General features: G+C 28.2%; 1 protein-coding gene across 1 annotated transcript in view; it reads left to right on the top strand.

Annotated features, from left to right (window-relative positions):
- The window catches only part of LOC123292881 (myosin-G heavy chain-like), a 223,049-nt gene that overhangs the window by 97,709 nt on the left and 100,174 nt on the right, over positions 1–25,166 (top strand). Inside the window, exons 3-4 of the mRNA XM_044873594.1 lie at positions 19,300–19,699; positions 22,410–23,133. Of these exons, the coding sequence (XP_044729529.1) occupies positions 19,300–19,699; positions 22,410–23,133 (1,124 nt within the window). The remainder of the gene's footprint in view (positions 1–19,299; positions 19,700–22,409; positions 23,134–25,166) is intronic.

The following is a 25,166-nucleotide window of genomic DNA, read 5'->3' as shown; positions in this document are numbered from 1 at the left end:
GATATCCGAGTTGATTAGCCTTGCCCTCCTTCAGTAAGACTTGGCCTTTATCAAGACTAAGAAAAGGAGTGATAATACAATGAAGGTTTATCGAACTTCGATTTTATCGATAAGATTGGCATTTTCTACCTGTGTATATTTATTATATATGCTGTTTTTCTTATTTTCTTGAAAATATAAGACGAAAAGTAAGAATAAATTTTTGGATATGTGGAGTAATTTTCAAAATATCGAAAATTATGTTAAATTATTTAGCTTTCGATGTTTCGAAAACCAAGGCAGATATCGAAAAATTGTATTCTTATTTGTCGTCTGCATTCATGAAGTTATAACACAATTCATCATCAAAGTTGAAAATAAGGCAAAAATAATTTCAACCACAAGTTTAAACTTGCTTGGCGCTCGTACTATCTTAATAAAGTAATAAATCAAATAAATTGACCCCGAATTAATTTAAAGTTACAAATAAGTAGCTAAACTTCATATTAAATTTAATGGCATTGTTTGCAGTATAAAAATAATATTTGATTTGATGTTGTTTATTAGTGGTAAAATATGGCAAAGGAAGTTATACAAATATAGTTAGCTACTGACTGCATTTTAAATAAGTAGATACCAATACCTTGCTTGTCTAGACAATCAATTCGTGACATGAGAACGAACTTTGCAACTAAAGAAAAGACTTTAATTTAACGTTTATGATTTATTCAGTACATGGGTGTCATTGTCAATTGTTTATTATCAATTCTGGAAAACATAACAAAAAGGATATGATTATGAAAACAACAATTTGTTTTTTTTATTACCAAAGGATATAAAATACAAGGAATATTTATTGGTCTTAAATAGGAAAGGGTTGTATGCTATTACTGCTCTGAATGAGCAATGAAAGTCAGGGAGATTAAGGCTGCATTTGTTTAGTAATAGCATCATGATTCCATCAAACGAGTTGACCTTTCATGCCATGAATTAATTATAATATTTTGCCGATGACGTCAAATCCTGGCGGCATCAGAATGTCAATAATAAATGAACCCACCCTAACAAATATTTATTAAAAAAATTTATGATGCGTTCCATATCAAATATAGAGATAAAATTTCCAACGATTTAAAATTCACTAAAAAGTACTACACACACTTTATTGAAAAGTGATCCAAGGCTAGTTTTGGGAAATGTTCTTGAAGAGTAGAACAAGAATCTCAAAGATCATAAAACCCATAAGTTCCTACATTTCGAAATATATCAATTTAATTATTTAATTTAGTTTTTCTTTTAATTTCAGGTAAGCGAAATAGCATTGGTGCAATATGTAAACGTGTCTCCACCACTCAAATTGGACAATTGGTAATGTAAAATCAATATTTAAAAACACTCATTGAAAAATAATAATTTAAAAGCTAATAAAAATTTGAATCGAAAAAGATATAAAATAAATAATCATAATTTTTTGGAAAAAAAATAGAACGAACTTATAATCCAATAACTTGATTCAATAATTATTCAATAATTAAATTTCTTCGAAAAATAATTCAAGCCTTTTTAAAATATTTTCTTTCTACTCTATTCTCCATTCTCCTTTGTTCATTCTGTAGAGTGTGGTTTTGATGTTATGATCCCGAATAAAATATATGGGATAAAAAAAGTCTGAGGAAAAAGCTTCAATTTTGAATGGTTGATCTATCGTGGGTTGATTCATTTTTACCATATAGATCATACAGTTAGAGAACGACAGGGGCTTGCTAGCCTGTAAGTGGATGAGATATGGGTAGTGAGAGAGTCTTTATAATAATCATATGTACATATACAGAATGTTCGATTTACATCTAGGCATATAAATATCACGAGTATGACAGAGTACATGCGCTAAGCAATGCATCTAAGTGAGAGGTATTATATAAATGTGTTGAAGCTTCGATATGCGTTGAGAGAGTTGTAACACGCTTGGAGAGTGGGAGTTTCTTAGTTGAATAGATGAACTACAACAGATAAGCCACGATACAAGTCACTTTTGCAATTTCATATAACACCTATAATACCTCTTACTAAGATACATTGCTTAACGCATGTACTCTGTCATACTCGTGATATTTATATGCCTAGATGTAAGAACATTCTGTCGAACATTCTGTATACTTATTATACACGAAAGTCAGTATATTACGTATAAGTAAATGTATTAGACAAGAAGTTTTGGTCTCTGGCGTGCTCTAAGTATTCATATCTCTATAATTTTTACAGCTTGCATTATAATCCGAATTTATTTTGCTATGGACATTTTTTCACTGAATATGTTCTTCAGGGCATTATTCTAGGAATCTGTAAAGATAATCCCGTAACTCGAATTTAAAGATTTATTTTACGAACAACCAACATTGTCCATAATGATAACCGATAGAAAAAAACTTCCTTTTTTGAAATCGATAAAAAATTTAATGAAATTAACAATTATTGAATGTTATGATAGGTAGTAATAATATAATATTATTGTTTTGAATTGTTACGGATATATAAAATTTTTATAATTGCATCTAAGAACAAAACTTAAAATGTTATCTAAACAGAATAAAATAGTATGAATAATATTTTAAAGTGTTTGAATATAAAATAATAATTTTATGAATACATTATTATTATATTTTATTATTTTTTTAACACATACAATATAATACGATGCGATCGTTGGTAAATTACACGACTTAAAAAAAATAGTAGTATTTAACAATCATTTCTATAAGGTTGAAACTCTAAGTGGGTATTGTCAAGGTGTTGTTTACCAGTTATTTCGCGTACAATATCCATATCCGAGAAATTGTTTTCCTGGGAAACTGTAAGACTGACAAGTGAGCAAAGAAGGCTAAAGTGCAAAAACGACTTGTTTTTGTGTGTGTTTGGAATTTGTTTATGACAAGTAAATATCACAAATACCAGTCGCGTAATTTGCTGACATCTTAGATTACAGATACAGAGGTATAGGACAAAGTGTATATGGGTAATTTAATATTATTAAATTTTACAAATTAATTGACGAGTGTGCTAATTATATTGAACAATACAATAAATATATTACATAGGTTGGTGAATATAAAACTATTGCTAATAATATAAAATAAATATAAATATAAATACTGTAAGCATATTTTATTCTCTCATATTATAATCATACATATCAAGCGTTTTATGAAACATGTAACTTGAAGCATGCAAAATATTGCTCTATCCGAAATAGTGAATCGTATTGGAAAATCTTTTTTATAATAAATTTTGAGAAAAAAAAAACCATGCCATAGGGTAATTATGGCTAAAAAACCACAAAAATCCAGTTTTGAAAGACATATGATGCATAGTTTTTGAGATAAACGCTCATAAAGTATCTGCAATTCAAAGGCAACCTTCGAACATATTTAAAAAATTGTAAATCTGATTAAATTTCAATAATGATTACAAATATTATTTTTCGAATCTTTCCAATTTTTTTAAGGTATTTCCAGCATGGTATTTGCAGTTTCTATGTTAAAGCAATGGTACAATTTTTTTTTCGACAGAATTTAACGAAAAATTAAATTTAAGAATTTAATAATGCTTACTATTAATTCCCAAAGTTTCAGAAATTTTGACCGTTTAAAATGGGAAATAATTATGCCAACGTCCCAATTTCGATCAATTTACGTCAAAATTAATATCTCGAAAATGAAAATTAATTTCTAAATTTTTTTTTTAGAATTTTATTGCATAAACATTTTTTTCTACTTTTTCTTCAATATATAATAATATCATAAAAATAGTTGGAGAGACCGGACATTTTACATGCTTTAAATGGGACATGACCCTCAAAATCGCGAACTTTGTCTTTAAATATCTCGCGATCTAAACGGCCAAAAATTATGAAATTTTAGGAATTCATAAATAAAGCTATTATAAACCCGAGAAAAAAAATTCGGCCAAATCTGTCGAAAAGTGATTTCATGCTGGTACTACCTTAAGGGGTCTATTTGACGCAACCAACTTTTTTTAAATCCTCCTTTATTTCCGGTTACAAAGAGAATAAGGTAAATACGATCGGTCGAACGTATTTGTAACGTGTTTGGATTTAAGATATTCTCATTGCTGTTTTGGACGAAGGTACTTGATGAATTTTATAGGCAAACGCTATTAAATAGTAGTTATTGTGGTTCTTTTGTCTTTCCAGGGAGTTCTTAATGAACTAGCAAATATTGTAGAAAATATTCTCGTTGAGAAACAGAAGAAAATGAAATTTTGATTTTTGAGAGAATTGAAAGAAGTATTTTCAATCCTCAATGGACGATTTTTACCACTAGGAAATAGTGTTTAATACATTTTTAGGCACACGAAATTCTGTTTGTCATATAAAATTTAAGGCAAATTCTTTGTTCATTCATTGTACAAACTATAACGAGCTAAAACGACTTACTGATTTAAACTGTTTTAATCAAATTAATGAATAATTTTAAAAAAACTCCCGGTGTTTTTAGACAGAATTTAAACATTTTAAACAAATTCTCATCATTTCATCATGATTATACTCCTTCGGCGTATTTCTTAACGCGTAGTTTTTATTTAATAAAATTTGATCTTTCATATTTTCGGAATATTAGCTGACGAAAATTTCCTGATTTATATATTTTGAAAGATATTGTGAGTGTACATATAACTGCTTTCTATGCGTGTAGCATGATTCTTAAAATGAATATTCCATGCATAATAAATATACATAATTATTAACTAACATTTAAATATAAGCATTGATTTGAAAATTAATACGAACTAATGAAATTATATTGTAAATATAAAGTACACATTGTAAAAACTACTTTTTTTTTTTCAAAATAGCATTTTATTCGTAGAGTTTTGCATTATTGTAGCATCCATGAAATATCTTCTATTATTATAAAATTCAATTAACTTATACTGAAATTCTTAGAAAATATTTTATATTGAATTGTATTTATTATATTATAGTATTATTATTCATTCTTCCTTGTTTAAACATTTTTAAAAGTTTACATAATATTTAATAAATAATTATATACAAATAATAATTGTTTTTTATACGGTTATTATGGAAAGAGGGAGAATACGTATTGGAAAAACAATGATACCTAAACAGGGAAAAGTAACAAATTTCTGCAAAACATCTATACCAAAAATTTGTTTCTTTTCTCAATGTTTCTAGGCTACTTTATAGTGGCTGTTTGGCACTGAGAAACACTTTGTTCATAAGGTCCGGTGTGATATCCGATAAATAAGGCTGGCCTATTCCCAGCCACTACATCATGAACAAACCTTAGTCCGTAGATGTCGTCAATGAATACCAAATAAATTTCTTTATGGAAAAAGCTGTACAATGTCAAAGAAGATGCCTAATGCACATGTGATCGGACAAAATTTTTTTTTCACTTCAGATTAATTATTTTCACTTCACCAATAGAAAAGTGAAGTTGGTTTTAAAAAATCTTTACTAGTAATGCAAGATAAGAACGTTTAAAATTCCTAATTAAACAAAGAGAAAAATGCCCACTAGTGACGTCATACGTGGGTATTGCCATTGAGATTACATATAAAACTTTGTTTTGCTAAGAGGAGATAGGCAACCTTTGAAAGCAATCTTTGATTCCTTATAACTTTTTCTTTTTTTATCAAATTTTGTCATGGTATCAAGTATAGTTTTACATTTTTATGGGTAATATGGCCAATTCGATATCAGGATTATCCCCTCTTGTGACGCATTAGGAGTCTCAGTGGCTTAACATGTTTGCCTGAAGGCCCCTGGAAACGAGATAATATTAAAAGTATGTTGCTCCCTCTATTTAATATTAGCCCTAGTAAAGATAGTTGCATTTAAAATTTGCTTTCTGTTCAGCTTAAAAATTTCCTGAAATGTCTTTATAGCTCGATATGCATATCACGTATACTGCCGACAACTCGTCAATTAAAAAAAATACTTTCTTTAAATAGTCTTTAACCAATGTTAATCAGTACGAAATCAAGAAAGGCTATTCAAAAAGAAAAAGAATGATTACTAAAATTTTAAAATAAATCAAAATGACTCTTTAACTTTTCCTTTTTAGACTGATGTCATCTTAAACAAATTAAATTATCTAATTTGCAATTTTTATTCTCAATAGAAACATTAATTTGTAACTTAAATATTTAATAATTTCATATTTCAGAAATCTAAATATTTTAATCAATATTTTAAAATTAAGAAATTCTTTGTGTAATTATTATTTATCTTTTGTATTGAATTATAGATAGCATCAGTCTATGATGGTATTTATGGAATTATACGTTATGTATCGAAATTATTAAAAAATAATTTGTATTTTTTAATAATTTTAAACAAAATATATAGCTACTTCTAAAATTTATATTTGAATTCTCATTAAAAGTTCATATCATTTTATAATAACTTTATAAACATTATGAAATAAATTTTAAAATATATGTATCTATTTGTTAACCGACTTAAAAAAATAAGAAATGTTCTTAACAGCAGCTATACGACAAGTTTCTTTGCGTGGTTTTAGAAGGTAATTCATTCATACATCTCATTCTGTTTCATAAGAAAATCGTAACGTAATTTTCTCATAAAAATACATTACCAAAGGCGCTCTTCTGCAGATTTGGATTGCCACATACATTATTCACTTTCAGTTAAAATAATAAATAAAATTTCATAGGAACCTTTCTCATGACAACAATGTTTGATTTAAAGGTTCAAATTTTTTTATAGGTAAACTTTTACACAAAGAATATGTGGTTAAAATTTCAGCATAGATATCCATGCAAATTTTTAAGAAAAAAAAATTATTGAAAATGGATACAAAATACTTTGGCTCTTATGAAGGAATCTCAAAAAACGACATATATTAAAAGTTTTTGATAATTTTCATGAATGAAAATAAATTAAAAAAAACAAAAATTTTTCAAAGGAAGTAAACATATAAGCAATGGCATAGAAAAGAAATTAACCAAATGTCTCCATCCATATTAGGGATGTAAGAGCATCGTAAATTTAGGGTTGATATTATTTTTATCTTATTTTCAACTTTGATGATGAATTTTGTTATAACTTCATGAATGTAGATGAAAAATAAGAATAAAATTTTTCAATATGTGCCTTGGTTTTCGAAATATCGAAAGCTGAACAGTTAAACAAAATTTTCAATTTTCGGAATTTTGAAAATAACCCCAGATATCGAAAAATTTTATTCTTACTTTTCATATTGTCAAGTTAAAATATAATTTATCATCAAAATTGAAAATATATATTTTTTAAATTTATGCCCACACTTCCGTACTCATACATCCTTAAAAGGTTTTTGGGATTGATTTTTTTCGAAAATAAGATATTTTATTTCGAGGATTTTTCGCGAGGACAGGGTAAGACTTGTAAGACCATTATCCTGGCTGCATCTTATCCTACAAAATAGGAAAAAATATAAGGGATATCTTAGTTATTGATGACGACTTCAAAAGATAATAATTTATTTATTTCATTTTGCTTTTTATTTTGAATCCAGTCCTATTAAAAAAAAAAAAGAAAAGTGAATACAAACACAAATAATACATTTTAACAATACTAGAAAAATTAATCAAAAAATTTTTAAAAAACCTAATATTTTTATGATATGGGATACTAATTATCAAAATTTTGTAATTATTTATCTGATTATTAATTTATAAAATTAAATTGACGTGGGAAGGAAATGCGGATTCTTTTATGTTCATAACAAAGATGTAATGATTGTACATGCTTTGACCGGGCCATAAGAGTATAAAATTAAATATAAGAATTTTAAAATATAAATAACAATATTGAAAAAAAAATTAATATTTATAAACATACCTACGTTTTATTTGTGTATTTTTTAAGTATTAATTTTTCAACTAGTCACTTCTCATAATGTATATATATTCGTCAAATATTAAACAAAAATATGATCTACTGCAAAAAAATAGCTATTAATTTCTTATTATAATTAGTTACGTAGGTTTTTAAATAAATATTTTAAATAACTACGCCTACTCATCTTATTTTTGTCAATTGTTTTTATACCCTTTATATATGTGATATATATCAAGGTATACTAAGTTTAGTCCCAGGTTTGTAACGCTTAAAAATACTGATGATACATATAGGTAAATTGAGCAAACTATAAAAGATATTGAGTTAAAAATTTCCAGGTAACTTCAACAAGTGGAAACATTCTCGAAAAAAAAAAAAAAAAATTATAGTAAAGTCCCTCAAAAATTTCGAAAATTTAAGGCGACCGAAAGGCTACCATATTATTGTTGTTTTTTTAAGCTTTTCTAATTTAATGGTTTGTTTTCACTAGTTAAAATGTATGTTATCGATATATTAATACGTTGATATCTCTATCTCTACATATTATAAATGCGAATGGTTTTTAATGAAACTGTACAGCAATATAGCTCATACTTCAGAAAAACACATGAGATATAATTTATAAAGATATATTAATAAAAAAATAAAAAAGTTTAAAAATAAATTTAATTTGACATTACCATAAATTACAGATTTCTGTAAAATATTCAATATCTATAAAATATTTCACGGCCATCTTTTCTGATATACTCAATGAATAATAACGACTATTATACATTTAAAAAAATATAAAACCATACATATATTTTACCTGTGTAAAACAATCCTTGTCATTATTTTGAGTGTTACAGAAAGGGGATAAGCGAGAGCAATCTTTATCAATCTTTACTTTTAACCGAGCGAAGCGGGTGGGTATCACTCTAGTATCATAGTATATTTTATGGTAATGGAAACATCTTGCAAGTCTAATAATAGTCTAGAATAAATTTTAATAATTTTAAAGGTCTTTTACTAAATTTGATTTTGTTAAATTTAAAAAAAAATTGCAGTTATTTCCAAAAATGTACACTGATTGTGATATTAGTAACCCGACGAAAAGTTTAACCAATGAATGCATAAACAAACACATATTGCTGTTACAATTTTATATATTAGCCCTCATCATGCATATATTATTATTAATTCATTTAAATTATTTAAAAAATTGATTTTATGACGGAACCACTTAAAGGTTTTTTCCACACTTACTTAAAGTAAACACCTGGTACAGGTATATTATTTATATAATCAATTTAATAGACCTTGTGCTCATAATGAAACGTAATTTACATAATTCCTTTTTTTTTTGAGAGTTGTAATTTTTATATTATAAAAATTTTCTGTATTATAACCTTGGCTTACGAAGAAGGAAATAGAGTTTTTGATACTGATAATTGTCGAAAAACTCGATTGCCGTAAATTCGAAAATTAAAAAGAAAGCTAAAAGTAATTAATAAAAAGTTATTGACAATACGAAGTGTTCAACAAATCAAAGGAAACTTTCAAATGTGGAAAGAGTTAAAAAATAGCGTATAATTGAGATTATTGAAGCGATTGCAAGCTTCTTGAGATTATTGATGAGATTCACGTTAGGTTAGGTTATATTGGCTGTCCACGAAGGATACACTTAGGCTATAGAGCCCATTGTGAAACATTGAAAAACTCGATTTTCATACGCTTGACACTTCAAGGACGGATTCTTGGTATTGCACTTGCCTTTATCAATTCTCAAAAAAATCTAACGACATAAAAATTAAAATTTTGCTTCATTATGGGCTGACGGTCTGTAATATAAATAATGATCTGTATAATTTTAATCTAGATTTATGTATTGACAATAATTATATCAAATGTCATTTAAACTGGTTCTACAATGCATACACGTACATTTTTATTATGATTATATAAATTTAATGAAAATTTACGCTTTAACCTAATTATTATGACGTATGTCTATTAAAATTTAATATTTTGACTAATTATAATTGTTTTTGTATAGAACTAGGTTTTAACACATGTCTCATTTTTAACTTTCTCTACACGTTTGGGCTTGTCTATCTAATTTCAAATATTTACAATGTAATGAGAATTTTTTTGTATCTTATGAATGTCGATTCAAAATAATCAGTATCAATTTAACTCAGAAAATCAACAATATTTTATCAAAACTAAAATATTAGAAAAACTGAAAATCAGGTTATTTTTTTTAACATATGGTAGATTAAAATTTTTGAGAAAGCTCTTTGAAAGCGCATTGGTTTACAATACCTATTATTAAATCCATTACGACCCTCCACCATTTTTTCAAACTCGAATAAAATTATTCAGCACTCATTAGAGTAGTCAAGTCCATAAAAACATGACCTTTTTGTGCCCTATTTGTGACATCAATGTACAATACTAAGACATTGTATCTATACAAATACTCAACACACACTGCAAATGAAGAAGGTTGTTTTTGCTAATTTTTCAACAAATCGGACAAGAACCGTTTCTCTTAGTACCAAAAAATCATCAATTTATGTTTCAATTTGCTGTTTTTGAAAAATGGCAGGAACCATTTTCGAGGTATAAGGAAAAAAATATTTTTTTATACTCCATATACCTCCAGCATGTTATGCATATTTTATTTGTTTTTATTTTATTCCACAGACACAAAAAATTATTGAATTTCTAAGAAAAGCCATTTCACGATTGTAGAATTGTAGATACTATTTCCAGCTCGAAAAAAAATAAATTATACCATGTATATGAAATATGCAAGGTATACTAAGTTTAATCCCAAGTTTGTAACGCTTAAAAATATTGATACTACAAACAAAATTTTGGTATAGGAGTTCATAAAATCACCTAATTAGTCCATTTACGGTTGTCAAGATGAAATTTTTATAGCGTACTCAGGACATAAAAAGTTAGGTCGAGTTCGTAAATGGGCAAAGTAGGTCAACTGGGTCTCCGTAGGACCCATTTTGTAAACCGTTAGAGATAGAACAAAAAATGAAATGTAAAAAATGTTTCTTATAAAAAAATAAACAACTTTTGTTTGAAATATTTGTTTGAAATATTTTTTCGTAAACATCACAGTTTATCCGTGAGAGCGCAAACTAGGCGCAAATTATATAGTTTGTTATTGTATGGGAATATCAGTTACGTGTGTATGTATGTATGTTTGGCTATCTTTCTTTACTGATTTCTTTCAACTCTGTCTTTACATGGTATTTCAACAATTAACTCAGTCAATTGTTTGTTTTCACTTGTTTTAAATTTAATTCGATTTTTTTTTTTTTTTTTTAATATAATTAATTTTCCAATAGGCTTAAGATCTTATAGCTACGAAATCAAATTTCGAAAAAGATAAAATGACTCATGGTTGTATATGGAATAAATGAATACGAAAAATTTTTATAATAGGATATGGAACAACAACTTTATTATGAACACAACAGCAACCATTCACCTCTCTATTGGATTATTTATGCCCGGATTTCTTATGTTTCTCGTTCCAAGCGGATGTTGCTCGTTCCGTATTCGGTGCTTCTTTGAAGCTTATAATTACACAAATCATCAATTTAATTGTATTCTTCCAAAAACAATACAAATTATAATTTTGATAACATTTAAATAACAAAAATTAATATTATATCTTTTTCAAAAAATATTTTTACTCAAACTTTATCATGTCCTATTGTTACGCACAAAATTAATTAATCAAAATATTTTTTAATAAATTTAAAATAATTTTATAAATGATAATTCGTCAATTATTATTATTGCTATAAAAATATCACATTTGTTTTATGTTTATAAGTTTCATCATACTCGCATGTCAAGATAAAACAATAAATCGGTTGTAAAAGTTATTTTGATTAAATTTTTTGTTTAACATTTTATTATTACTAATTTGGCTCCTGCGGTTTTAAGTGGTGGGGACAAAGCGTTCAAATGTGGCACCATGGCAAAGGCGCGGAAAAGCAAAATGTTGTAGTAGCTACCTTGATAATGTGATAGCGTTCCATAAAGTATTTTGAATGCTTTCGTCAAAACTAATTAATCAGTCGTTAAGTCAAACCAATTTTCGTACTTTTTGGAATCAAATTGACCCTATATATCGAGCTTATATTTGACCTATACAATGACCTTTTGATTGAAATAATAGTTTTAGAGATATCATAAAAAAAGTTACGGAGATAGATTTCTCGGATCGATTTCAGGTAATATCTTAAAAATTATTTGTCTAATAGTCAACTGAACCAAATTTTCGTGACATTAAGGCCGTAATTACTCCAGAAAATCCAAAAACTGACAGAGAATTTTTTTATTTATTTTTAAACCGATTTAATCATTTTATAATTTAAAATTGAAAAAGCGAAAAAGAAAATAATAATCAAAATTTTACTTTGTATTTAGCTAGAAATCATTATATTTATCCTCAAGAAACACAAAAATTAGGTACTATTGATAAATCATTAAACAAACAGTTATATATAAGTATTGCCAAAATTCTTTTAGATAAAAACACAGTAATCAAGCTCATTCCAGATTCTATTGGATATACCAGATTTATGGATTGAAACGATTCTCTCTTTTTAATTTCACAAGCTAACCAAATAATATAAATGTATGAAAATACACTCTGTTCCGTCAAGTTTTGACATACCCGGTATTTATAACTGATTTTCGTATCATTATTTTTATATCATACAGTTAATTAATTATTTATTTTAATAAAATTATGTTTTTTTTTTTTAATTAAATTATTATTCATATGTTATTATTAATAGCACTCTGCAATTAGTCGAATAATTATCTTCCAAAATACAAATTTACATTTTTTTTAAATTCCCATAGTTCTTAAAAAAACAAACTTTTCCCAAATATTATTTTAAGGCATTTTTGAACCTTCGCTGAAAGCTATGCAGTTGAAATATCGAATTTCGCCCGACTTGGACTTTTTATTGAATTCTGGTGTTTTCATTTTTGAAATCCAGCTACTTGAACAGTTCCCGGGATATCTTATATCATCCTTTAAATTTTGGTCCATCCTCCGCAGGTACTTGTGCTAAAACATAAAAAATACAAATATTTACTCTTTTATGAACAACAAATTATGAACCACATGTACCACGTCGAAGGGTCTAAAATATCAAATAATTGTAAAGAATTATTCGGTCATCTACCTTTTCCTCCTCCTGCCGCCTATCCTTTGTCTTCTATATTTCGCATTCCCTGCTGATCATGGGAACAATTTTTTGCTCCAGAAGAAATTGTTGAAGTGGAAATATATTCGCAATAAACGATTTAATCGTTGTCCGTAAGTATCGATATCTATTCCAATTTTAAACTCTGGGCGAAGAATTTTTCGTGAAGTTTTATTATCCACATGTATTTTGATTAAATAATAAATAAAACCAGGCAATAAAGTAGTAAATATTTTTGTTATACAAACATGTTATAATATAAATACAAAAGATAAGTTATTATAAAATCTACTAATGGCATAAACCGTGAACAAAAAGGCCACATTCATAGCTATAGCGTAGCTGTAGTCACTATACATAAATGAATGAAACAAACACTTCATCATATCATAACATGTACTCGTAATATTCTCTTTAAACTAATAATCATAAATTTTAATTGCTTCTACTACACATCTTTGTAATTTCTTTCGTATGCTGTTATAAATTAAATAAATCTTATACATGAATGTATACCGGGTGTGTAGCGAATCATTGGATATTTAATACAAAAAATCACCAAACTACTTTTCATCGATATGTTTCAACATATATTATTTTACAAGGTATTATGCGCAAATTGTATAGTATGTATTATATGGGAATATCAGTTATATGTTTGTGTGAGATGTTTGTATGTGTAATGTGATAGAGTAATCAAAACTGTCTATACATGGTATTTCAATATTCAACTAAGTCAATTGTTTGTTTTCACTTGTTTCAATTATTTTAAATATTTCTTTTTGTGATTTTTCGGGATGTAAAGCAAGTATAAACTTTTCGGTATAAATCTAACTACCTGTGAAAAATTCAAGTCATTAAGTAAACAAATTTTTAAATATAAGACATATAATTGATATAGAAAACTATTATAAATAACAAAACGGCAACAGCACACAATGTTCTTAAGCGATCTCCGATCCAAGTACTGACTATTATAATAAAACTTTCAACGCGGCTATAGAGGTTTTCACTTTTAAAGTCGTAGAAACATGAATGGAAATAGAAAACCTCGGTTTCCGTATATTGAGAACTCGAGTCACGGTTAATGCATGAATTTTCTTTCTAATCAGCCTTCAAAAATTAGTCAATCATATATTTTTTTCCAGACCAATACTTTAAATATACCGTTATCATGCCCATTTGAAAAGGCGAGACTAAAATTACCAAATTAAAAGCAGAACTTCAAGTGATGAAAAAAGCTATGCTTAAAAAAAAGCCATGCAGAATTTCAAGTGATAACAAAAGCTTATGACCTGAGCTACGACCTGTACGTATATCATATGAATAACTTCTGTATAATATGGTACAGTGAACACACATAGGTATATTACAAACACGAAACTTTAACCTTAAATTCATTATTGCATTTTTTTATTCCAATAAACAAGTTCACTGGCTAAAAAAATCAGCGTGGTGTGGCATACAGAATAGCTACAAGAAGAATAATTATTATTACAAAGCTAGCATCGGTTTTCTTTTTTTTGAATGGCTTTAAAATGAACTAAAGGATTTCATAAAGATCATTTTGTGAAAGTCTTAGCTTGTACGAAAATTTGTTGGACAAGCGCAAAAGTAGTGACGAACTATACAAAGCCTTAAGATGATAATTTTATTTTGTATCAACACATAATTTTGAAAGTCATTTTGCATTGAGATTGGAAAAGACAACTTTTAACAAATATATAGGTACTAGATTGATACCCGCCTGCTTCATTGAGCTTAAAAGTAAAAACCACCGCTTTATAGCCTCCACCTCTCTTGATTTCACTTATTCCCCTTCCATAACATTTGAAGGGATTGTTCTACGCAGCTAAAAAATATACACAGTTTTAAATTTTTTAAATAGTAAAATAGTCATTAAATTGTAAAGTCATTAAGTATATCAGAAAAGGTGGCCTTGAATGTGCCATTTACTGTTTTAATTTTTACAGAAATATTTAATTTAAGGTTCAAAATGGACAGATCTATGATCATCATTTTGAATCATAAATAAAAGATTTCTGTAAAAATTTAAAAAATGGTAAATGCCAAATTAAATTTAATTTTTTTATTATATCTCATGTGTTATTCTGATATATCAGCTATATTGCTGTACAGTTTCATTAAAAACCATTCGCTAGTTTTAGCGTGAAAGCGTAACAAACAAACATGCTTACTTTCACATTAATAATATATAGGGTTTTCTAAAAAATACTATTTCATAAATATAAATAGGAAAAAAAACTGTAAAAACGGTAAAAATTACGTATTAAAAAATAAATAATTTAAGAAAATAAATTGTATCAATTATAGCAAGTATTCAATGAATGCATCTTAGGTTTAATAACCTTTCAAGTTAGACTAACTCTATTTATGAATTTTAAGTATTTAGATGACCTTGATAATTACGGTGCTACGATGCTCGTTTAAGTATCTTTCAATGATTATTTCCGGTCATCTAGTTTCACAAAAGACATACTTTTTTCTATTCTTGTTAAAATTAAGGAGGAGATTCGTATTCCAATAATTATAAAACTTCAGGATTAAAAAATTCGTAATTATTTCATTATTTAATTTTTTCGTTTTAAAAAAATGGAACTGGTTTATGATTGGAAAAGTTTGCTTGACAATGAACATATGTTGATTTTTTCGCACGTATACCCAAAAATATTTGCTTATGTCAAAAGTTTTTCCTTATTTGGTTTTAACAATTTTGGCATCATTTTTTCAGCCGATCATCTTTGAAAATTGGTTTAATAATTTAGCATATTTTAATACTTTGATTGCAGCTTTGGATCTCGATTGGGTATGAAATATAACCTTGCGTAATTTGTATTTACAATTTTTTTTACATTTAAGGATGTACGAGCGCCAGGGCAATTTTGGATAAAAGGCTTAATTTTTTTATATGAAGTAGGATTAAATCTAAATCAATTCTGAAATGTTTTCTAAATGTTTTCATAGATTTTGCCAAATCTAGTCGGTGAAAAAAAAAATCTATTTAAATTAAATTTAAAACCCTAATAAATTATTGAAAAAAAAAAACAGTTGTGCCCGACTAATTAAAGATGTATGAATACGTTAGTGAGGACACAATTTTGATGGTGAATTATGTTATAAATTGACAATATAGGACGAAAAGTGAGGATTAAAGAAATAACAATCACAAACTTGGTAACAAAAATTTTAGTTTCGACTTCCATAAGATATAAGCTCTTGTCCAAAACTTGTTCAATCTACACACACGACCTTTGATTTGAGTTGTTTGAAAGTAAAAAAAAGAGTGTAGGTATCCGTCCGTATCTGTTTCAAATAACGTGTTATAAGAACGTATAGAAATAAAAATTGAACTGATTCTAATTTGTGGTGTTGATTCTTACTAAGCTACTGATCACGATCTTAATCAACTTCTCTACGTATAGATTATTATACGTTGTAATTACATTTTGTATGTAATACATGCTTGTTTTATATTCTTTAAGAAATGTATAAAGTGTTGTGTAAAAAATAAGTCTACGCATAGACTAAAATCATTAAATTTGGATCGAAGATTGTTTCACAGTGGAATATTTATATCAAAATTCTAGCCAAGATATCATGAAAGTATTTTATGCTCAAAATTTATTAAAAAGACCTTTATTTGGCAATAATTTTAAAAAAAATTTTAGTCGTTCATCTTCAATCCCAAATAATTCATTTTCTTCTTCAATTTTTTTAATTTCTTCTTCTTCTGAGCGACTTTTTATCTTATTTATGCTTGCTTTTGTTTCCTCGTAACGTGATTCTAGAATTATACTTTACAAAGTTTCACTGGGAAACTGCTTGCTTCTTTTTTGGACTTTTGCCTTAGGATGTCTTAATATTACTTATCTTAGTCTTAAAAAAAAGCGCAAATTTTTTTTCCCAAACATATTATAGAATAGTTTTACTTTGCCTTGTTACAAAAAATTTTGCCCGACGAAACCTGACACATAAACAAAAAGCTTTGGGTATGATAAATTTTATGAAAAAAATTATCTCTTTTAACAGCAAATATTTTAATTATATTAATAGAAACATTAAAATTATTTACTAGTAAATAAAGCACAAACCTTCGTCTTCTATATCAAATATACGTTTTTTCTTAATTGCACTAACAAACAGAGTAAACATAAATTTAATGACACGGTAAATCGAGAGCGGCAACAGTAATAACATGCATCCGTCAAAGCAGGTAGATTGTGACTTACAAATCAGGCGCGGGCGAGATTGAGATAACTCAAGTGGTCTGTTTTTGATGAAGTTGTTATCTAGTTATACCAAAAAACAATTTTCAATGCAAACCAAGAGAGTGTAATTTTCTGACTTTTGGCCAGAAATTTGATATAAATATTCCACTGTGTGTTGTAACAAACATCCATCGATCGAAACTGCTTAGAAATGAATGGTTTAAATTAGAAAGTTTTTATTTAAAAATAAGCAATACAACTTGGACTCGAAACATTTGCTAACTTCTTAAGTTTTATCGAATGTTTTAGAATACTATTGCCTGCCTCCTTGGTCCAAAATCACGATTATAATTTTCGTCTTATCTCTGATTGACGAGGTATATTTATTGAAGAGTCATTATAACTGATATCTCGTTATATAAAAGCTAAACCTACGCCATGATTAAAACAGAATTACATTCTTGATATCTTCGAATCAGTAATTTTCAATTGATTTGTTTGTTAGTAGAACAATCTGTATATTTTACTTATTAACTACAGTTTTAATAACTATTATTGTATATAATATGATGGCTTCAAACTGCTTCCATCATTTTTCTTTAATATCAAGACATTCTATATGTTATAAGTTACACAATGTAACATTTAATTTGTATGTTGTGTAATCATGTTTTTAACAAACTTATTTGGTATATTAATCGTGGTGTTTTACACGACTTCATCCATATGTTATCCAATTAGAATCGAATTGGTCAATACAACAGATTAGGATTAGTTAGGTTTGTAAAACTATATATAGTGACGAGACTCTTGTATGGGGTCTGTCTGTGATGATAGCTTAATATATGTTCCCTCATATCTTCCTAGCTACTTATCTCATAAGTTACGTCAAAATGAGGTATCATTGAAAGCGTCTTGATCGTCGCCTGCACTGAACATAGGCTTAAAACTACTGCCACTGTAAATAAATACTATTCAATTTTGCGAAACACTAAAAACAGTTAAAGTTCGAAAATTTGAACAGTTAGTCGTATTTGAATGCAGTTTTCGAAATTCGATTCGATTCTAAGGTTAGGAAATTTTGTGATCTAAATTGATTTATAAGAAATTATAAATATGGAATTTGCATAAATAATATAATGCATTTTGTAATTGCATTTTAAATTCGATTCAAACTCGTTACACGGGGGTTTTTGTGGTCGCTGAACATCTCGACAGAATCGGGTACACGGTAGCCAGCGGTATTAAGGTATCCTGGGTACTAGGTATCTCGGAGATCAATTCTGTCGTGATATTTGTGATATTATATACGAATTTCCCGAAAACAACCTCCAAAAATTTTCTTGTTTCTTTTCTTTCCCAAATAATAAGTGTGTTCATTTCTTTTGGGTCCAGGTTCCATAATTCATTGGCATACATCAATATCGTATATTATTTATATACTCTATATTTGTTGTATAAAAAATAACTAATCGTAGCAAATGATCCGTGGAAAATAAAAATATCCTTACTGTAGTGAATGTATCGTCCAGTCTACATCTGAGAAACAAAAAAATCATTTTTGTAAAATGCAATTCTAATATTACAAGTCATGGTTGAATTGTCTATAACAAAAATCAAATTTATTGTTTGAATCAAATATTAATTAGGTTTTGTTAATTAACAATAAATAATTAAAATCTTATTTATAGGTGTTGTAAGCATTCATACAAATATCATGTGGGAACTTTGAATAATGGCCCAACGTAAAATCTTTTAAAATCTTTTGTTAACAAATGTTTGTTTATATCTTTAAATATGTCATCCTATGAATTCCTACACCAAATTTGTGTAGGAATCTCGTTAATAGGTTTTGAATTGAGAACTTTTTACTCAAAATTTTACTTTATTTTTATTAGAAATAAGTGTTAGGTTTGAGTATAAAGAAAGCCATTTCTCATTTTCGCTTTTTCGTTTGTTACAGGTGAAACTGGCGGTGAAGGTGATACACCACCGCAACCATTAACACCAATCACAGGGTCATTAAAATCACGTTCAAATCGACATCGTGGTAACACGAATAATGGTGGTACAACAACGCCATCTACGGGTGATGCCTTATCTTCAGCGAAAATGAATGGTGTTGACTTTCAAAATAACAATAACACAATTAGTACACTGAAGAATGAACGACTATCACCAGCATCACGTAGTGCAACAACCCCGGATAACAGTTCACGATCACGTTCTGTTACACCGTCATCGTCCAGTATACCTGGTACACCACCTGGTGCTGAACATGGTGCTGCTACACTTAGTGGACGTAATTATTCGGATATTATGAGAAGTTTAGCTGCCAAGTACAATAATAGTAATCCAAATGAGTAAGTATTTATTTTCTTTATTTAAATATTTTAGTTTCTATGCTTAAAATTAAGGAGTAACCGTTTTTTTATATTCTTAGTCTGATACTTGCAAAAGAAAAAAAAAAAGAAGTCCGTCAATGGGACTGTCGACGGAAGTGAAAACTTAAAACTTTGAAATAACTGGTCTTGGGAGCCTTCGGCAGTGGAGCTCCCTGCGCTCGCATATTGCTCTTATAAATATCTATTCACAATACTTGAATAATAATAAATAATACCTACATACTATTCAAATAACTCTACACAATTCTAGATAAATATGGTGGGAGCGCATATAAATACATCTGAATAGTGAGATGTAATGTAATATATTATTTATATGCGTTTCCACCATTTATTTCATGGGTTTTAATTTTCTGGCGCGGAATCTTCAAAAACATTTTATGGTGGACCAAATTGTGAATCAAAATCGGTACATCCGATATTTTCATTGTACTAAAAAGTATAAAATAATTTTCCTTATGAGTCGTTCGAATACATTACTATTTGTAAAAGCTGGACGCGCTCAATTTACAATATCAAGAGTGATTTGAAGCGCCTCAAGCTTTTACAAATAGTCTTGTATGAGTGGCTCATAAGAACAATTATTTTCTACTTTTTAGTATAATGCAAGTTTGTCCCTATTAAAGTATTTTTTGTTTAAATTTGAAATTTGAAACTAAAAAAAGTATGTATATCAAATATGATGGTAGCGATGGATAAATCAATCATACTACCGTAAAAATGCATTGCCATCAGAAAAAAACAACGGATAGATAAAAGTTTGTCAAAAATATCTAATCGAAAGAATAACAATAAAATACGGATATTTATCGGTCAATTGTAAGTTTACGGATAGGTATCAACAATTTGTTGATAAAAAAATGCCCCACTTACGAGAATTTTTGCTGAAAAAGTTGTTGTAAGGCTAAACATAACTAATTGATAATTTCGAAAAAAATAAATCCGATGAAAATTTCCTTTGAACAACAAAACGCCTTTAAAATATTCAATTATTTCTGTTGTATTGTAAAACTAAGGTATTGATTTAAAATTGTACCTTATTAGGTAAAGTTTAAATTACAATAAAATATAAAATTCAATCAATATTTATGTCAATTTAAAATAAATACAATATATAAATAAATAAATAATGCGACGACATTTAAAAAAGTACTAACTTTTCTTATAATAATAATAATATTATTACAATGAATTGACAATTATTATTAAAATACAATAATAATAAGGTTTATATAATAGGTAATATTTATGTAATAACTTGGGTAATATTCATGTTCTCTTTATGGTCATCTCTTTAAACACAATCGAACATTTTAATAGTCCGTGGGACAGCACTCTTTTTATTAAATGATCAGTACATACTTGAAACTTCGTGAGGGGCTTTTTTTCGAATAAAAATACTTTAAAACGGCATGTCCGAACTGGTAGACAAGCTAATCAGTGCAGTATTTTTGTCTTATAAAATATTTTATACGACAAATTGCATACTACGCTTTTTCATATCGATAACTAAAGGAAGTACGAGCGTCAAGGCAATTTTAGACTTAGGGATGAAATTATTTGTACATTATTTTCAACTATTTGTTATAACTCCATGAATGTAGACGATATCTGCCTTGATTATCGAAATATCGAAAGTTAATTCATTAAAAAAAATTTTCAATTACCGATATTTTGAAAATTACTTCAGATATCGAAAATTTGTATTGTTACTTTTCCTCTTACATTGTCAAGTTTATAACATAATGCACCATCAAAATTGAAAAAAAAATATTTTTTGTGTCCCCACCACTGTGCGCATACATTCTTAATTAGTCGGGCAAGAGCCTAAGTGGCCGAGCGGTCTAAGGCATTAGTTATAGACCGTAAGTTTACTTAGACTTAGGTTGCGGGTTCGAATCCAGGCAGCGGCAGTGTGAACAATTATAATTAATGGGAGTGCAGAATTGATCACATTGTCGTCGCTTGGATAAGAACGTAGTAACCGACTCCACCCACATCAAAAATGTAATTGTAAATATACTTTGTAATTAAATAAATAAAGATTCACAAATAATGATGTGGGTGGCCTCTGTTATAGGCGTATATGTCAGAGAAACGGAGGTTAAACCCCATTATTACAATTAGTCGGGCATACCGGGTTTTTTTTGTTTTAAATAATTTTTTAAAACTTTTACTTTAATTTAAATAGTATTCATTTAAAAAAAAATCAAGCCTTTTATCCAAAATTGCCTTGGCGCTCGAATATCCTTAAATTTGAAGTTATCATACTCATTTGAAAACGGACTCGCCAAAAGAAAGTCACTAACGAATTTCTAGTATGTATTACATTTAAGAAAAAAGGTGCTGTTCCGCGGAGTATAATATATACAGTACGATTCATTAATCTACCGAAAAACCTAAACTTACATGAACACAAGTACTCCATATGATCTTTAATTTCTACCCTTCTTGTGTTAGGAGTACACAAGTCATTTAACTTTGATTTTTGAAAGATACTGTGGTTTTTATGGAAACATTGTATTCTACCAGAAATTTTCTACCATCTCCATATATGTTGTTTAAACGAAAAGTTGGGCTGTTCGCTTGAGAAAGGGGAATCTTCCAGTTAACCATGAATGATTAATAAAATTTTCTGGATAATAATTTCTTCTGTTTTGAATTACAGGTATTTCAATTCACCACCAATACGAAACGGTATAATCGATCCACGTAGTTTTATACAAAACTTCAAAACGAACACACCTTACGCAAGTTTACTATCACCATTAGGTACAACAGCAACAACAACACTAAATACCTCATCCTCATCCTCGTCCTCATCGCTAGTAAAAGATCCCACTCCCACAGAATCATCCAAAAAAATCGACAATAGTAATAGTTTATTTCCAAGTCCTAGTAATATACCATTATTCCCACCAATGATTGATATGTCCAGCACACAAGCATTACTTGCTATTGTTCGACAAGCGAAACAAGATGAACTCAACAAACTCAGTCTAAAACGTGGTGCTTCTGCTTTATCATCTTCATCCACGCTAGATATACAAAGTTCTTCGTCACCATTAGATTTATCAAATGCTGCCCCGTTGGCAGCGCTATCAAAACGTAATCGAGTTTCATCGAAGTCAACTAGTGCGTTGCAAATTAAACGTGGTGAGAGTGAAAGTCCTGGCCCACCAATGTTAAATAATGTAATGACAACCGCATCTGCATCGACGTCGGCTTCATCAACACCTATTTTAAAAACTGTTTCACCGTGTAGTGCTGCACAACAACGGTTATGTCTGGGACAATGTGCAAGTATTACCGATTCGGAAGTGAATTCATGGAGTGTTGATGATGTTGTGAATTTTGTGTCCAGTATTGATATTTGTGCTGAATATGCTGAGGTAAGCTCACTTCTTTCACTTTCAATTCATTATTTTGATAAAAAAGAGAGGTGTCATGGGATACTCCGTAGGAACTATATTTCTTTCGTACCTTGGTACATTATAAATGCAGCGCTTACTTTTTTATTTACAAGATATTTTTCAGAAAATTTAAGGTATTAATTTTAGAAGTCAAATATTTCTTTTATTATTTAAAGAATTTAATTTTATAGCTACTTTTAGTTTGTACTTATTTTAAATTGTCTCTGTTATCTTTAACTTCTGATAACTTTCACAACTCAATTTTTTAAAATGATAAAATATAAAATTTTGATAAAAATATAAATTGACAAATTAGAAAATATATTTTTTCAAAATTCATGGTTGAATACATTGAAAAAGTTTTAGTTTCTTAGGATATGAAAATAGTCGGTTTTTGGTGTCGTTTTTTGTGTTGTGCTTTTTTTGGTTTTTTCTCCGAAACCAGTTAACAAATCGGAACGTGCGATAAGTAACATAGTTCCAAAAATCCCTCGAAGAAGATTATCTGTCGAAATCATTCTTTTTTTTTTGTCTTGGTAAGTGTTTCTTTACGTGACTATATTTTCAGTGACGTCATGAGTTAACAATGAGTGTAGTGATAGTATTTAGTGTTAGTTCGTTGCTAATTTTTTTCTTACAAAAAGCTGTAACATCAATATCGTCTAAAGTTAATATATAACCAAGGCCTGGGAACTCTTACCGCTTAAGAGTTAGTGTTGAAATTTTATTTCAGGTGACTTAAGCACTTGTCTCGCATATGATATTTTGCTTTTCTTCAGCTAGGTTTTGACAAAAAGAAAGGATTGATTTACAAGAGACGTTGCATTGAAGAGGAATATTATTTCACAGTTCTTTATAATCATTTTAGTTCCGCGATTTTATGGAATTTTGAAATTTATATCGCCAAAAACTGCCATATTTTAAAGTATATAAACTATAAAATGTAACCTTAACATGGGAAACTGCTGGCGTATGGATTGTAAGGAAAGGAGAAGTCTGCCTTTGGGAGTCATACAAAGAATACTTTTATCGAAAAAAGTTATTAATTCCTACGTGAATTTGCTTTTTCCATCAAAACAAACTGACCCGATCTAGCTGAAATTCAAAGGATGTATTTAGCCGTATATGTATATAGCTTGCATTTAAGAGAATTCGGTTTTAATCGCAGATAATCATCGCATTTTTACGGGAGTATATTTGACGTGACGATGTTGCAGGTAGATATAGCTTATCCATATAAAAAAGAAATAATTATTGTGTACTAATTGCATATTAACCACAAAAATATTTGCAAGGTGATCTGATTTTTTATCAATAAAAACCAATCCATTTTTTATTGATATACCGATTGATATTCTCACGTATTGCATGCTAAATTAGTTTTTGAAATTAGGTAACTTAATACGTGTAAAATTAAGTAAGGTACATTATAATGTCGACCTGTTTGCCATCTTTTGTATATACTCATATTCGTTCATGCAATCGTATGAAAGATCCTTCAAAACACTTCAGATTATTATCAGTTACTGTTTATTCGTCTTGGTTGGGGTCAAACTAATAAAATGAATACGAAAAGCTTAAAATTTCTATCCTTTTGTGCTATGTTGAAATAGTTTGCCTAAAATATGAAGAAAAAAAATTTTTTGCACTGTTTTGACATTTTCATAAATTTTGCATTTTTATTGTTATTTTATTTAATAATTTTTCCGAATCTAAAATTTTAAATAATTTTTTTATTTACAGTTATTTAATATAAATTGACCTTTCAATTTGATAATTATAAACATATTAGCGACCCACCTAGATTGAAATCTAAGTTTCAAGGACATTGCAAGTGTTTAGTTATGAATTTATATGTCAGAGAAAAAATAACTCAATTAATAATCCATAATGTAAGATCTGCTAAGAAACGAAATATGAATCTATACAGGGTGACTTATTTTTATCTATTACGGCTAATAGTTTTGTAGTTAACCAATAAAAAAATAACTTAAGCAAAAGTTGCAGAGTTT

Source organism: Chrysoperla carnea, chromosome 2, assembly GCF_905475395.1.
Source record: "Chrysoperla carnea chromosome 2, inChrCarn1.1, whole genome shotgun sequence".
NCBI lineage: Eukaryota > Metazoa > Arthropoda > Insecta > Neuroptera > Chrysopidae > Chrysoperla > Chrysoperla carnea.
The sequence above is the reverse complement of the archived record's forward strand: the minus strand, read 5'-3'. Positions and strand labels throughout refer to the sequence as shown.